The sequence below is a fragment of the Elephantulus edwardii genome, unplaced genomic scaffold (assembly GCF_000299155.1).
Source record: "Elephantulus edwardii isolate Elephantulus edwardi_28Jun2011 unplaced genomic scaffold, EleEdw1.0 scaffold00157, whole genome shotgun sequence".
NCBI classification, from domain to species: Eukaryota; Metazoa; Chordata; class Mammalia; order Macroscelidea; family Macroscelididae; genus Elephantulus; species Elephantulus edwardii.
This window is the reverse complement of record NW_006399907.1, coordinates 7,081,427-7,099,013: the sequence shown is the minus strand read 5'-3', so window position 1 is coordinate 7,099,013 and position 17,587 is coordinate 7,081,427. Positions and strand designations below refer to the sequence as shown.

General features: G+C 38.7%; 1 protein-coding gene across 1 annotated transcript in view; it reads left to right on the top strand.

The window, feature by feature from the left end:
- Positions 1 to 16,498, top strand: part of IPO8 (importin 8) — a 107,377-nt gene extending 90,879 nt beyond the window's left edge. Inside the window, exons 21-25 of the mRNA XM_006895076.1 lie at positions 3,392 to 3,612; positions 11,240 to 11,445; positions 12,943 to 13,146; positions 14,951 to 15,067; positions 16,021 to 16,498. Coding sequence (XP_006895138.1) covers positions 3,392 to 3,612; positions 11,240 to 11,445; positions 12,943 to 13,146; positions 14,951 to 15,067; positions 16,021 to 16,118 — 846 coding nt within the window. The 3' untranslated portion in view covers positions 16,119 to 16,498. The remainder of the gene's footprint in view (positions 1 to 3,391; positions 3,613 to 11,239; positions 11,446 to 12,942; positions 13,147 to 14,950; positions 15,068 to 16,020) is intronic.
- Positions 16,499 to 17,587: the final 1,089 nt, after the last annotated feature.

Sequence of the window (17,587 nt, the reverse complement as noted above, 5' to 3'; positions counted from 1 at the left end):
TTTTTCAGATACAGTTCACATGCTCTTTTTCTGTTGTTAGGTGCCATCAGGTAGGGTGTGATTCCCAGTAACCCTGTGTGTACATTGTAACCATACACTGCCTGGTCCTCTGCCGTCCTGACACTTGCTGCTGTCCTTGAGTCCATGTTGGAGCCACTGGGTCAGTCCATCTTGTTGGCGGTCTTCTTTCTCACTGACTCTCTACTTTGTCTATGGCATGATGTCATTCTACAGGAGCTGGACCCTCCTGATAACATGCCCAAAACATGTGAGACACAGTCTTGCCGAGAAACCTCCAAGAAACAGCCTAGCTGACCTTTAGTAAGACAGACGTATTTGTTCTTTTGGAAGTCCGTTATATATTTTATTTTCTTCTCCAACACAACATTTAAAAGTATCAGTTCTCCTTTTGTCTTTTTCCTTGGTGTCCAACTTTCAAATGCATATGAGGTAATTGAACTGACTGTGGCACACTTTAGTTCTCTAAGTGACACTCTTGTTCTTCAAACACTTTGAAAATGTCCTCTGCACCACACCATCCAACACATACGTGAGGTTTATAGTCACCAGGTTTTTATATATACACAGAATTATGCAACTACTACCCCAAGCAATTTTAGAATATTTTCAACACCCCTTAGAAATTCTGTCCCTATTAGCAGCTAATTCTCATCTGCTTCCAAGTCCCTAGCTGTTGGCAAACCCACTTCTCTCTCTCTAGATGTCTCTTAGTTTTCTCTCCCTCTCTAGATTCTTCTTTTGAACATTTCATATGAATGGAGTCATACATTGTTACCCTTTGTGACCATTTTCTTAGCATAATGTTTTCAAGGTACATTAAGTTTTTCAGTATCAAAAGTACTTTTTCCTGTCAGATAATATCTAATTTTTTGGTATAACACATTTGTTATTATGAATAATACTGGTATGAACATGGTGTACAAGTTTTTGTGTGCTAATGCTTTTTCATGATGTTGCCTATTGGAGGAGCCCTGGTGGTACAGTAGTACAGTGTTTGACTGGTAACCAATAAGTTTGAACTTTTCAATTACTACACAGGAGAAAGGTGTGACAGCCTGCTTCTGGAAGGATTTACAGGCTTGAAAACCTATGGACAGCTTCTGCTTTGTCCTTCAGGTTCCCCATGGATCAGAATGTATTTAATAGCAGTGGGTTTGGTTTTTGGGTTTGCTGCTTATTGGTCTGTTGTTGCTATGTGTTGTTGAGTTGCTTGCAACTCATAGCAACCTTGTTTACAGCAGCCCTAAACTCTGCTCTATCCTGCGCCATCCTTATCATCTCTGACACACTCAACCCCATTAACCCAGTCGTGGAGTTAATCCATCTTATCCAGGGTCTTCCTCTCTTGTGCTGTCCCTTCACTCTCCCAAGTATGATGTCCTTCTCCAAGTACTGGTCCCTCTTTGCCATTTAGGTATGAAAATTTTCATTTGCTTTTTGTTAATATAGAGGACCAGTTAAAAAGATAAAAAACTCAACAAGATGAATTGGCCTAGTGGCTCCAACAGTGGCCTCAACTGTAGCAGTAATTCTGAGGCTGATACAGTACTGGCTAGTGTTTCATTCTGTTGTATAGAGAGTTCCTGTGAATTGGAACTGACTCTGTGGCAACTGAAAAACAACCACCACCATCATATTTTTTCCTTTTCTCTTGAGTATGTAACTCAGAGTGGAATTGCTAGGTTACATGACTGCTCTGTTTAACTATTTGAGATGCTTTTACAGTGTTTTGCACAGTAACTGCTTTGTTTTATATTCTCATTAGCAGTATGTGGGAGTTCTGGTTTTTCCACACTTTGACTAAATTTTTGTTATTTATTTATTTTTTTAATGTGTGTACCGTCAAATCAGATCTGACTGGTACAGGAAGAGACTGTTTCCTCCCTCAGCAGAGCATCTGGTGGATTCGAACCTCACATCTCTGGGATTGCAATGCAGCATCTCGCCACCAGGACACCAGAGCTCGCCTATTACTTATCTTTTTAATTAACCATCCTAGTTGGTATAAAATGGTGTCTCATAATTTTTTATTTCAATTTCTGTCATGAGTATTGAACATCTCTTCATGTACTTACTAGTTATATTTTATATAAACACATAAATAAATAACATAGCTATATATATCATGTATGTATCTTTAAATTGACCTATTTTCTAGATTCAAATCCCTTGACCAGATAAATGATTTGCAGAAATGTATTCCAATCCATTGAATGGTTTGTTTTGTTTTGACTTTCTTGATGAAATCCTTTTATTTCTATTTAAATGTAAGAAAAGGGGATAATTCAGCTTTAGTAGTTTTAAAATGGGAAAGTTTCTTTGTTCATCCTGGCTTTACCTCTAATTAGAGAATTATAATGATTGATAAAAATAGGTACTTATTTTTACAACTTCTCAAAAGGATCCTTTAAAGCTTACTTTACAGTTTCTTATATCTTAATTGATCCACAACTTATCATTTGACCATGGTAGTAATTGTTACTGTAGCTTATATCCTGTGTATTTTGGGCTGTAAATCAGAACATGGAATACTCCATATCAGATTGTGTAACATTAATACAGCGTTAATCAGATTAGGCATCCTTTCCATGTAAAATGTTACTAGCTAAAGTATCACATATAGCCAATATTCTGGTCTTAATGTACCATTTTAAACAAGGCTAGTATTCTGCTGATCGTAATGAAGTTATTGTTTGACATACTGAAGAAAACATGACAAATTTCACCCCTTGTTTTTTAAAGGTTAATATTAAAATACGCATATGCTAAAATTTCAGAATTTTAATTTCTGCCAGTTATATCAGCCCATCCGTTTATCTGACAGTAACTATCAGGAAAATGTTTCTAATATAATTTTTTAGTATTGTGCTTTAGATTTGGGGTTGGATTATTTGGCTGTCAAGCACAGAATTTGCCTCTGCTTTTCTTTATTTGTTTTTTTCCTATTCTGTCAGTAGGAATTTTCTTTCTGAAGAGAAATTCTAATTTCATAATGCCTTTTCCCAGTTCTAGTCAACATTTCCAATTTGAAAAATCCTACCCTAACCCTTTACCTTAAAATGGCTGAATGCCCATTTAGACCATGGGAGCATATAGTAGGATAATCTTAAACTGACTAATTTGTATTTGCAAAAGAGAAAAGACTTCCTGGCACTGCTCTAGGATCTTTCTTTGGGTGTTTAGTATCTCTTTCTGTTTTTTATGACACTGCATATTTGTTTAGTAACTCTAAAAGCTGTTTAAATAAGCAGAATTTTTATAACATCATTAAAACTATCTTACTGCTCACACTATTCTGCCATCACTTGGCCTATCAAAATTACTCGGTTTCTGTGTTTGAGGTTGACTTTCCCTTTTTTCCTTTCTCTAGTGCATCCCACTCTTTGTTCAACTTGTTTTAGAGAGATTAACCCGAGGGGTCAAAACCAGTGAGCTCCGGACTATGTGTCTTCAGGTAGCTATTGCTGCCTTGTACTACAACCCTGATTTGTTGCTACATACATTAGAACGAATTCAGTTACCTCACAACCCTGGGCCTATAACTGTACAGTTTATAAATCAATGGATGAATGATACGGATTGTTTTCTTGGGTAAGTGACTTTAGAATTTTGCACTACATTTCTGTTTATGGGAACTTTGAGTATGTACATATAATGCCTTTCTGTTTGAGACTTTTACTATGTACATATAATGGTGTAGTAGAAAATTTTCTTCTCTTAGGTATTATGTACAGTGAATACTCAATTTTTAGAGAGTTAAGAATGTTTTCAGTAGAATAATATCATAGAAAGACTGTTGTTGTTATGTGCCATAGAGTCGTTTGCGACTCATAGCGACCCTATGTACAACAGCCCTAAACCCTGCTTTATTCTGTGACAATTGCATTGCCTCTGACACACCCATCCCGATTACCCCAGCCACTGAATCAATCCACCTCATAGAGGGTCTTCCCCTCCTGCGCTGTACCTCCACCCTCCCAAGCATGATGTCCCTCTCCAAGGACCTGTATCTCCTTACAACATGTCCAAAGTATGTCAGACGAAGCCCCAGAATCATTGCCTCCAAGGAGTAGCCTGGTTTAACCCTCTCCAGGATGAATATGTTTGTTTTCTTGGAAGTCCATGGTACATTCAGTACTTTTCTTCAGCACCACAGCTCAAAGGCATCAATTCTCCTTCTATCCTCCCTAGTCATTGTCCAACTCTCTGATGCATAACAAGTGTTTGCAAAGACCATGGCCTGTATCAGGCGCACCTTAGTCTCCAGAGAGACACCGTTGCTCTTGAGTACTTTGGAGAGGTCCCTAATAGTAGAGTTTCCCATCGCAATACGGTTTTTGATTTCCTGGCTGCTGGTGCCAAGAGTGTTGACTGTGGAGCCAAGCAAACTGAAATTTTGAACAATCTCAGTCTCTTCTCCATCCATCCTGACGCTGCCAATTGGTCCAGTGGTGAGAATCTGTGTCTTCTTGACATTGAGCCTCAGTCCATAATGAAGGCTGCAGTCCTTGACCCTCTGCAGCAAGTGCATGAGGTCCTCCTGTTTCAGCAAGCAGGGTTATGTCATCTTCATAACGCAGATTGTTGATGAATCTTCCACCAATCCTGATGCCACGCTTCTCCTCATAGAGCCCAGCCTCTCAGATAATCTGCTCTGCATACAGGTTGAAAAGGTATGGAGATAGGACACATACCTGGCATACACCCTTCCCAATTTTGAACCATGCTGTGTTAACTTGCTCTGTTCTGACGACTGCTTCTTGGTCTAAGTATAGGTTTCGCATGAGCACGATTAAATGTTCTGGGATTCCCATTCTTTTCAGAGTCAGCCACAGTTTGTTATGATCCACACAGTCAAACACCTTTGCATAATCAATGAAACGCAGATAGACATTCTTCTGGTATTCCCTGCTTTCAGCTAAGATCCAACTAACATCAGCTACAATATCCCTAGTACCATGACACCTTCTAAACCCAGCCTGGACTTCTGGCAGTTCTCTGCTGATGTGCTGTTCTAGTTGTTTTTGGATAATCTTCAGTAGAATCTTGCTTGCGTGTGAAATCGTTGATTTCACACGCAAGCAAGAAAGAATGTAGGCTCTGAAAAATTAAATAGCCCTTCTTGTTTGTTTTTATTTATGTGTATCATATCTCTCAGGTGGAAAATAAATGCAAATTCACTGCTTTTAGGTTGATTGTGACTCACTGATCCTCCTTTGGATCTCTGAGGCTGTAAATCTTTGTGGGAGGAGACTTCTCATTTTTCTCCCTCGGAGCATATGGCAGATTTGAAAAATTGCTTTGTGGTTATCAGCCTAATGTTATGCACTACACCACCAGGGCTATAAGCAACAAGATTAAAATATCTATAGGGTTTCATGATTACTAATTTTCTGTGAGTAAAGACATTCTAAGTGGAGTTCAATTTCTGAAGAAGTCACCAGTTTAGCAAAGTGATGGGATACCATCCGAGGATGCTTAAGTCTTTGTAGGTCTCCAGGAAGGGAGCCTGTTCTCAAATGTGGTACTTGAAGGACTGTTATTGTTAGTGCAAGTTCTCGCCTCGTTTTGAGAGAATTATTCTTGATGTCTGGCACTTAAACCTGGGAGAAATATGGTCACAAGTACTGGCTATGTGCCTACTTCAATTTATGTAACACATATTAGTGATTGTTATGCTAGAATTTGACCTAGATTAACATCTAATTAAAGCACTTGCAATAAGCATTGTTGGGTGTTTTTTTTTTTTTTTAAGTTTCACAAGGCATTATTTAAAATTATTTGCTGAGGAGAATGAGCAGTCTGATAGGAATTACTGCCTCCTACACGTTAGGAGATGATGGAAACCTGGATTAGAGCAGAAGACTTGAAAGGGTGTAGAGATGGTGGTAGAGGTGAGGGGACATATTTCCACAGTGTGTGTGTGTGTGTGTGTGTGTGTGTACACACACATGTGCACGCGCGCGCGCACACACACACACACACACACACTGATTTGTCTGCTGGTAGGAGATTGGAATTTACTCCTGATAGAAATGATAGAGTTTTATCATCATGAAAAGAAATAATGCTGACTTTATCTCTGGCAAAAGTGTAGAGGATAGAGATTTGGTCATTCACAGTTCTTCAGTTGGTAAGCTTATGTCTTTATTAGCATCTCTTCATAATTTTCCAATGGTAGAAAGACTTTCTCTTGGAGCTATGCTTGGAGGCATCCTTGGAGTCTACTTGCTAATGATCTTAAGAGACGATTCCAATGTGCATTGCTAGTTGTTGACTACATGCATAAGAATGACCTTAGGCCATAAGGGTTCAGTCATTTGACATTAATAACTTAAGTCAAGCAATGCAAAAATGAAGAATAAAAGAGACTTGCAGTATGATTTGTCATAGGATTATTCATCCTTTGACCATATTGATCTTATGTTAAAGAAATTGAATCACTGCAAATGAGTTTTGTTCAGGCCTACAATTTTAAGAGTGAGGAGGAATATGATGTCAAGATTGGAGCAAGACTCATCAACAATCTGCGTTACACAAATGATACAGAAACTGAGGAGGACTTGAAATGTTTGCTGCAGAGGGTCAAGGACTGCAGTCTTCAATAAGGATTGAAGCTTAATATCAGTAAAACAAAGACCCTCACCAATGGGCCAATTGGCAGCACCGTGATAGCTAGAGAAGAGATTGAGAATGTAAACAATTTCATCTTGCTTGGTTAAACTATCAACACTCTTGACACCAACAGTCAGGAAAGCAAAATATTAATTATGCTGGAAAAAGCTGCTGCCAGGGGCCTCTATAGAGTGCTGAAGAGCAATGATGTCAGTCCAGAGACTAAGGTGTACCTGATCGAGGCCATTGTCTTTAGAATTATGTGCTATGTATCAGAGAGCTGAACAGTGAATAAGGATGATAGAAGAAGAATTGATCCCTTTGAGTTATGGTGCTGGAGAAGAGGATTGAACATACCTTGAACTACCAAGAGAACAAGCAGGTCTGTCCTGGAGAGGGTGAAACCAAGTTGTTCCTTAGAGGCAAAGATTTTGGAGCTCCATTTGACATACTTTGGGCTTGTGGCTAGGAGGTACCTATCCTTGGAGAAGGACATGATGCTTTGAAGGGTGGAGGGACAACTCAGGAGAAGAAGACCCCAGATGAGATTGATTGATTGATTGACTCAGTGACTGGTGTAATGGGAGTAGGTGTGTCAGAGACCATGAAATTGGATAGGGCAGTGTTTAGAGCTTTGGTGAATAGACTTGCTATGATTTTCAGTGAGCTGGACAGCACATAAGAATAGTAATACCAGTATCTTCACACTTCAATCCCTTCTCACTTGGAGCAAGCAAAGTTGTGTCCTCTGCATAATACAGGTTGTTGATGAGGTTTCCTCCAACCCTGATGTCATATTCTTTTTTAATCCAACTTCTTAAATAATTTGCTCAGCATCCAGATTTTATAAGGAAAGAGGTACAACCCTGACATGCACCTTTCCTGATTTTATACCATGTAGTGTTCCCTTGCTCTGTACAATAGTCTCTTGATCTCGTCCTTGATTTGTATGACCATAGTTAAATATTTTGGAATTCTCTTTCTCCTGAATATTAACCATAATTTATTAGGATCTACACAATTAGATCCCTTTGCATAGTCAATAAGATGTAAGTATTCTCTGCTTTCAGCCAGGATCCTTCTGACATCAGCAATGATATCCTTCGCTGGTAACACAGCTTCTTTTAAGCCCACCCTCAACTTCTGGCAGTTCTCTGTCAGTGTGCTGTTCTAGCCGGTTTTGACATTGATGCTGCAGTGGGCTTGAGTATGTCTAAAGTGATGAAAATGGCAAGGATAGGTAAGACAAGATCTATTGTTTATAGAGTCACCATGAGTTGTGCTTGACTTGACAACAGCTAACAGCAACAACAACAACACCACTCCAGTGCAACTCCTAGCACTTTAAAGAATTATATTGGTATGTTGTTGTTGTTGTTGTTGTTAAGTGCCGTCAAGTTTGACCCATAGCAAACCTATGAACAACAGATCCCTATCCTGTTCCATCCTCTTCATCTCTGATATTCTTGAGCCCATTATTACATTCACTGTGTGAATCCATCCTGAAGATCTTCCTCTCTTTGCTGACCCTCAACTTTTCCAAGCATGATTTTTCAAGGACCAGCCCCTCCTAATAGCTGCCTAAAATATGTGAGATGAAGCTTTGTCATAGTTGCCTTTAAGGAGAACCTTGGTTTACTTTTTTTTTTAAGATATACTTGTTCTTTTGATAGCACATGGGATATTCAGTATTCCTCTCCAAATTCCAGCTCAAAGGCATTGATTCTTCTTCAGTCATTCTTATTAAGTGTACAGCTTTCAGAGCAAGTAACTGAAAAGACCATGGCTTGAGTCAGGTCCACCTTTGTCTTTAAACGGATATCATTGCTCCTTAGAACTTTGGCGAAGACCTTGGCATTAGATTTTCTTACTGCAACATATATTCTCACTTCTTGACTGCTAGTACCAAGGAGGGTGTTATTGTTCTAAGTAAGATGAAATTTTTGACAACTTTGATCCTTTCTTCATCTATCATGATATTGCCCAGTGGTGAGAGTTTTTGTTTTCTTGATGTTGAGATACAGTTCATATTGAAAGCCTCAGCCCTCGATGTCCTGTAGTAAGTGTTTCAAATCCTCTTTACTTTCAGCAAGCAAGATTGTGTTATCTGCTTAATGCAGGTTGTTAATGAGTCTTCCTCTTAAACTGATGCCACCTTCCTGTTGATAAAGTCCAGGTTCTTGAAAATGTAGGCCTGAGCAAAATTCATTTGCATTGATTCAGTTTGTTTAAAATAAGATTAATATGACACATATAAAGGTAGCCTTGTTCGTTTCCTGGTTAGGAATTGCTCTAACAACCCTAAGGAATGTGGTTCAAGTACACCAGCTGCTCTACGGGAGAAAGAGGTGCAGTCTCTTCTGAAAACCCACTGCTATTGTTGCTATTTGCTTTCAAGTCAGAACCAACATAACTGACTCTCCAATGATGCAGCAAATTGCATGAGAGGAGATTGCCTATCCTCCTGCAGAAAACCCATTAGAGGGTCAGCTACGAGTGTTTTTTGACTTGTCAGTGAATAATAACAGTATACCAAAATAATAAAGGAATTCTGGTTGTGTAGTACATTATGAGTTGAGTTGTGCTGCTAACCAAAAGGTTGATGAGTGGACTCCACCAGCTGCTCCAGGAAAGATGGGCTGTCTTTTTCTATAGATTTATAGCCTCAGAAACCCAATGGAGGATTACTATGCATTAGAATCAACTTGAGAGCAGTAGGTTTATACCAATATATTGTTGTTGGAACCGACTCATAGTTGACCCTCCATGTGGTTTTCAGAGGTAGGAAATTGTCTCTGAAAAGAACAAAAAAGTATGTCTTAGAGAAAATAAAACCAGGGTACTACTTGGAAGTGAGGATGATGAAGCTTTTCAGAGGAGATTACCCATCTTTCTCCCAAAGAGCAGTTGGTGGATTCAAACCACATGCCTTTGGGCTGGCAGCGCAACTCCTTACCACTAAACTACCAGAGCTCTCTTAAACCAATATGTTATATGCAGTCAAGTTGACTCTGACTCATAGTGAACGTATGAACAACATCTGAACGTTGCCATATATTCTGAGCCTACTTCACCATCTCTGACACACCTGTGGCAATACTTCTCCTCCAAGGTTTTCCTCTTCTGCACTGGCCCTCCACCTTACAAGCATGATGTCCTTCTCCAGGGGACTGACCCCATCTGGCAACATAGTAATCTTTTAAATTCTTAAAATTTTTAATTTTAAACAACTTAAAGGAGGCATTAAAACGGGAAAAAATGTGTTTTGTATATACTGGTGAGATGTTTTTCCCTTAAGAATTAAATTTTCTTTATTCTGTATTAAAGCGGATTCTAAGGCTCCGTCTAACATACTTTGGACATGTTGCAAGGAGGGACAGGTCCTTGGAGAGGGACATCATGCTTGGTAAGGTGGAGGGACAGCGCAGAAGGGGAAGGCCCCCTATGAGGTGGATTGATTCAGTTACTGGGGTAATCGGGATGGGTGTTATGAAGACGGTGTGACTGGCACAGGATAGAGCAGAGTTTAGGGATGTTGTACATAGGGTCACTATGAGTCGCAAGTGACTTGACGGCAAATAACAAGAACAACGATATACTTGTTACCATTAAGTTCCGCTTATTTAATTTAATTTATTTAATTCTTAAACAGCTTTTAAAAAAACTGATTTGAGTAAAAGTTTACAAATGAAACTTCTTTTTTTGAATCAGCTTTTGACATCTGGGCTAATGAAGAGTATATGTGCTAAGAAATATTTTAAATCGAAAGAATGAAGAAAAAGTCTAAAGAAATCTTCATTTTTCCTTTGATAGGATTATTTTGCTACTCAATATAGATATTCTTACTTTAATAGAACTTAGGAACATTCTTCTAAGTGGTACAGCGCTCATCTCTCAGTTTGCTGTACTTAGATAACCTGTAGTTAATGTGATGCCGAACCCGGTGCCACTGGTGTGTCAAATACTGTAACAGTTACCCATGGTAGACAGTGTTTTGTGGAGCTCCTAGAGTAAGACAGGTTTGGAAGCAGGAATGGCATCTACTTCATAAACAACGTGCCTCTGGAAACTGTATGAATTTTGGGAAATGACAATAGTTATAGAAAGGCTTCAGGTATTTTGTTTATAGGGTCGCTATGAGGTGTGCTCAACTTGATGGCAAACAACAACAACACTGTGCCAAGATCTACGTACAATAGCTTTATTAATTATAAATTAAATTATCATAATGTTCCCTATGCTAATTTCAGATTCCCATAGGTCTTTGATAATGACAATTCCTTTTTAAAATTTGAGTATAAAGGCTTTTTAATACAGTAAAGCCTGTGAAAGTCAGAACCTATAGAAGGCAGACAAAACCTGTCAGAGTAGAAAACTCAGGTATCTACTTTCCCTTAGTAGGTAATGGCAGGATTCACTGTTCACGGCACAGAGTGCAGGGGAGACCTGGAAAGAGATGGCAGTTCTGTTGCATCTGCACCCAGACTTCACTGTAGTAAAAGCTGGGGAAATGTTCTGTAGTAATTTTGAAGTGTTTTACTTTACAGCTTTGCCTAAATATGCCTTTTACATTTCTCATGCCCACATTCTTTTTTCCTTGCAGGCATCATGACCGCAAGATGTGTGTAATAGGACTGAGTATCCTTTTGCAATTACAGAATCGACCACCTGCAGTGGATGCAGTAGTAGGACAGATTGTTCCCTCAATTCTTTTCCTCTTCCTTGGCCTAAAGCAGGTCTGTGCTTCTAGACAGTTGTTTGACCGGGAACATCACTCCAAAGCAGAGAAAGCTGATACAGAAGAAAATGGTAAAATCTTCTAGTTACAGCTTTTTTGATTTCTAGTCTATTATTGTTATATACCATGTACCTTTGGGTTGGCTGAGCAGCTCCTTACCAGTAGTACACCAGAAGTCCATTTAGTCTATTAGGAATTATTTAACAAGTTTTCATTTATTTTTTATTTTCTCACCTGATGCAAATACTGTGGATGCTGTTGTTAATGCCATCAAGTTGGAAATGACTCAGAGCTAACCCTCCAGTGGGTTTTCAGAGGCAATAAATCACAAGGGAGGGGATTACCTAGTCTTTCTCTGGCAGAGAAGCTGGGGATTCAAATCATGTGCCTTTGTGTTGGCACACAGCTCCTTACCACTAGGCTACCAGAGCTCTTTGGATGCTGTTACACATTAAGAATATTCATTGTTGTGACAAGCAAGTTAGTAACTTACTGTTGCTTTCTTTTTCTTTGCTGACAGCTTCAGAGAAAGTAGTCATCAATTAAATGAACTAGCAGATTAAAAGCAGAAGTATTCACACAGCAGATCAGTAGAGTGTATGCTTTTTTGACTTTTAGGTGGCTCATTTTCAAAACTTTCAGTTGAGAGATATATTTGCGTTTCAAGTTTATGAATTTAGAATAAAATATATAAATGAAGATGATATGTTTACAGTCTGAATAAGATTATAGTCCAGAATTTTAGACCTTTATTTTCCTTAATTATAAGATTACAAGACAACTTATTAGGACCCAGGAGTAGCATCAAGTGAAGTTTTTCTTTTTCTAGATTATTATTTTGCAGCAGTGAATGAATTAGAGATGATTGTTTTGCTTTGTTTTTAAAGTTAGTTGCAAGACTAGTCTAACTGTTTGGAACAGAAAAGCACTGAAAATAGAAATAGAGTCCATGGTGATTTGCAATTCAGCTTTTAACTTATTAACCCTCATGTAGTAACAATTTTGTTTTTAAAGTTCAGCTATTCCACAGATTCAGGAATAGTTGGAAATTATTTTCAGCAAGGACAGTAAAGTCATTCTTAATATTACAGACTGTAGTAAAGGGAACTTTAGTGTCTCCATGGTACGGAATTGTGCTGCCAACCCAAAAGCATATGGTTCAAATCCACCAGCTCCTCTGAGGGAGGGTCATCTATGGGTTGGTTCTGATTCTTTGGCACCTAACAGCTTAGTTAAGATGACATGACACATTGCTGTCGAGTTGGAATTTACTCAGCTGATTCTCCAGTGGGTTTTCAGAAGCTGTAAATTATATGGAGGATATTGCCCATCTTAACTCCTGAGGTACAGCTGGGGGACTTGAACCACCTCTCTTTGGGTTGGCAGCGCAACTCTACCATGCGGCCACCAGAGATCCCTATGGTAAAGAGAGGTATATTTTTAGAATTTTCTGTAAAATTATGTGGTAACTTTTACATATCTACAGTGTTGTTTAGAATTTGTTTTCTTCATGGAACATTTTATCTTTATGAGTTTTAATTACTTTTAAACAATGAATGGATTCACAGAGGAAATTTCAAGTGATGAAGAGGAGACAAATGTTCCTTCGCAAGCAGTGCAGCCAAATAATGGAAGGAGTGAAGATGGGGATGAAGACGATGATGACTGGGATGAAGAAATAGTGGAAGAAACTGCCCTTGAAGGATTCAGCACTCCACTTGACCTTGACAATAGTGTGGATGAATACCAGTTTTTTACACATGCTCTGCTAAGTATGTCACTATTTCCTGAATAATCACATAGTTTTTCTAAGTTCTTTCTTCATTTCTTCCTGTTAGAAGTTATTTTGAGATCTTCCCCCAGTTGTTCTAGACTATTATTTTTAAATTTCATTTATTTTTTAAAATTGTAAAAATCTCCAAATGGCATAAACAAAATAGAGAATAATACAATAAAATATCCATGCATAAATCTCCAAATATCATATACAAAATACAGAAGAGCACCCAGTCAGACAGCACCCAATCTCATCACCCTTCATTGTTGTATTATGGCAGGGTAAGCCTGTGAGGTACTGTCAGAAAAAGAATTTTAGACAAATGTATGTGCATATATTATTTATGGACACTTTTTTTTTAAAAGAGAAAGAATACAGCGTCATAGGCATATGTTGCTTTAAAATTATGACTGTATACTTAGTAATAGTAGTTCATATTTCTTATGGGAAGGAACAAAAATTTCAGCTTCCACAAGAGAGTGTCTTTCTTTTAAGCTACATCAGAAATTTAACATTGTAGTTGTTTAGTTGTTGGGGAGCTCTGGCAAGAAGCTGCGCTGCAATCCCAAAGACACATGGTTCAGATCTTCCAGCTTCTCCACAGGGAGAAGGATTGGCAGTTTCCTCCCATGTGATTTATTGCATCTGAAAACCTGCTGGCATTCAATATGAATTGGTCCTGACTCGCAGGCACACACTAGCAAGTATTGTATACTGTTAAGTAGATTCTGATGCATAGTGCTTCCTCTGACAGGCTAGCACTCGGGATCATTGTGTGCTATGCATTGCTTGTTGGTCAGCAGTTCGTATCTGTCAGCCACTCCATGGGATGAAAATGGCCTGTTTCTTGTCATTGTAATTTACTAATTGAGAAACCTGATGGAGACATTTCCTAGACTGTACTTTCTACAGAAGCAGTGGGCCAGGTCTTACCTCTTTGGAGTTGGGGAGTAGGTGTGGACTGCCAGCCTTTTGGTTAGCAGCTGGACACTTAATCATTGTCCTGCTGAAATTCCTTCTAGAAACAAAACCTACCATTGAGTTGATTCTAAAAAGTCAAAGGAGTTAGATTTGGAAAGAAAGTATTTGATTATTTCATTAATTTAAGAGTAGTATGGTCTTGGAGTGTGAGGATGACATTTGGTAGAAAGAAGCATGTAGGTGAAAAAAATTAGAGGAAATGGTCAAAGAGGTCAGTGGCTTAGAATGGGTTAAGAGACTTGATATGATAGTCCTAATGAGGCAATAGAAAGGTAAATAGTGTCTTGGCACCAAAATGGTCAATTCCCTTTTCGATGTGGTATGTGTGAGGTGAACTATCCTAATGAAAATGTCCTGTAAGCTTAAGGGAAGGTTTTGCTTAAAGATGCAAGTTTGAGTCCTTCATACAAGAGTGATACTGAAATAGCAGGTAATTGGTGAATTTCAGAGGAAAATTGTAACAAGAGAAGTATACATTACATAGTGTCAGAATTTTAGGAAGCATCCATATTAAAATCTCAGGAAGAGACAGTAAAGGAGAGAAAAGTCAGAATTAGGCACACCAGCTTTACAATGACACAGCCTTCTCTCTAAACCCTACGTAGCTGAGTATAAAGTGATACTCAGAAATAATCTTCTGTTTCATTGAATCTTATCACTTTGCAGTCTTTCCCACCTTATAATATTGTGCTTTTTGTCTCTTACCACCTGATTTATTTTCATTGCCATTTGGTCATGTCTCTAGTTACTCTCTGAGACAGTAATCACCACGGGACTCTTCTTCTTTTTTCCTCTACACCACACCTAAAATTCTCCAGCTGTGCAGAATCGGGATGTTGCCTGGTACCAGCTGCTGGTGGCACCACTCAGTGAGGATCAGAGGCGAGCACTGCAGGAGGTTTATGCCGTGGCAGAGCACCGGAGGACGGTGGCAGGTCAGCCAGAATGATTCCCAGGTGGACGTGGATGTGTTAGGGTGCCAATAGCCAGCCTTCCCCCCACCCCTTTTGAATCAGGTGGCATAAAAATACTATTTTTAAAATTGTTAGAGATAAAAACTTCAAGATAATAATTGTCATTACTGTATGATTATTCTTTTTAATCTCTTATAATATTTTCACTGTGCAAAAAATGTGTGTTAGTATGTGTCTGTTAGTGGTATTCTTATTCACATCCTTATATTGGAGCCAAAGGTAAGGAGTAAAGGTTGAGATGACTCTTGCTGAGGAAATAGTTACCAGCTGGCTCATCTATATAAGCATTTCCATCAAAGCCACTGAATGCGTTCTTACAAGAACCTTGGTCTCTGAAATGAAATAATCCCCTTTTCTACTTGTTGCATTTTATGTGTTGGTGATTCTTAGAGTTGGAGACATTTTTTTTATGCCCTATCCCAGATTTTCAGTCCTTCACGATTAGAAACTGGGAAACTAAGGGAAGAATCCAACTCAAAGCTTATTTTCATTTTGTTCCTTATAAGTGTAACTACTTGGTAACAAAAACCTACTGCCATTTAATTGGGTCTGGCTCATTGACCCTGTAGAGCAGCAGAGGACCACTCCTGGCGTTCCCAAGGCTGCAGATTTGTTAGGCAAGCGATTGGCTCATCATTCTCCCACAGAGCAGGTAGTAGATTTGAACTGCAGATCTTTTGGTTAGCAGCTCAATGTTTGACATAGTGCATAATGCCACTAAGGCTCTTGCTCACTTTACGAGGAGGGTCTTTTAAAGGATAAGGTTCAGTGTGGCAGAACAAGTAATAATAGTCTGAGTCATACTCCTTTACACTCCTAAGCATAAAGAACCTGGCTCCTTTGAGGTTATTTCTGGCTCTATCACCTTAAGCACTCTTCCTTTCTTTTTTTGGCTTTCTTTTGGCAAATGCTAGAGGCAAAGAAGAAGATTGAACAACAGGGAGGCTTCACATTTCAAAACAAAGGAGTGCTCTCCACTTTTAACTTTGGGTTAGTGCCCAGCAACAACTGAAGGAAGAAACCTCAACCAACCAAAGGTTTCCTCTCCATTTTATTTCACACGGGTGGTGCGAGGGCCAGAGGAAACGAGGAGGCTGTCTTTCTAGTGCCCTCCTGCTGTATCAGCTCTCGTCTGGCATTAGGCAGCACTTCTGCCCATCCTCCTCTTCCCCTTTGACCTTATTCACCTGGAAATACATATTTTAAACAGCTACTGTAATGTATGAAAGTAAAAAAAAAAAAATGAACTGAAAAGGACAAACCATATGCTCCAAAGGAAGGATGACCAAGGCGGTTTTAGAGGATTGGATGACTTGCACGTCTCAGGTTTTTGCCATGCAGAATTAATGGATTTATGCGGATAACAGTGCCTTCTGTTGTACATGAATTATCTGAAAAAAAAATTTTTTTTTTGGCGTGCATTGCATTTTTTTAAAAACATATTTCTAGATACAATGTAAGCCTTGGTTATGTGTTGACCTATTCTGCGTTTTCCTATGTGAATTTACTGTTAGGCTGTTAGCCACAAGTTACTCTGGTTTCAAAAACATGACAGCTCCCCTTGCTCAGCCTGTAGCTGGGGGCTTCCTTCAGGGGTTGTAAAATATGCACTGGCTCTGGTTTTCCATAACAGGTTTTGTGGCTTTCCTAAGAAGTGTCTTATTTACTCATCCAACAGATGTTTCAGTCCTGAAAGGGGTGATATTTTTTTCAGGGTCAGTATATCTGAGAACCAGTTTCATTCATATATTTAAGTTCAGGACTCAACATTTTCTTGGCAGAAGTTGATGGGGGCTTTTTAGTCACCGGAATTAACTGTAAGTCTGTGTATATTCCAGATCATAGCCTTGTAGTTATTTGATATTCATAATAGTAACTAGCTGATAACTACATCTAAAGCACATTGAACTTCTTAGAGAAGGGTGCTACGTGAGCACACAGCCTTTCTGATGGGGGCTTGCATTTTCAATACATTTTCATTCCAGCTCTGTTGGACTGGGGTCCAGAAAATTTTATAACAGTATTTTTTACTTAGGAAAAAGATCTAAATAAATCTAGCATCTTACTTTCACATACATACAATTTTTCCTCCACCTAATTTGTTCTAGTGGGTTTTTTTAACTGTGACTGCTTACCTTTTTCAAGGGTTGGGGATACTGTCAGCTGTGTTCTTCGATAGTAATAACATAAGAAAGCATAGAAACTATTGCCGGTTGGGAGTATACCTATTTTCCTGTAAATAGTTCAAGATTAGAATACAAAATAGTCAATTAAAATATATTTCATAATGTAACCTTTCTCCCATTTTTGTTGAGAATCAGCCACTTAAATTTCCCGTCAGTGACTAGAGGGATTTTCTCCAGGTGCTTCCTCTATTTCCCTCCCTTATTAATAAACTTTTTGAGAATTTTTAGGTTATTTAATTAATTATTACAGGAGTAACCTGAAAAGCCATGGATTTAAAAATTAAATGGACTGATT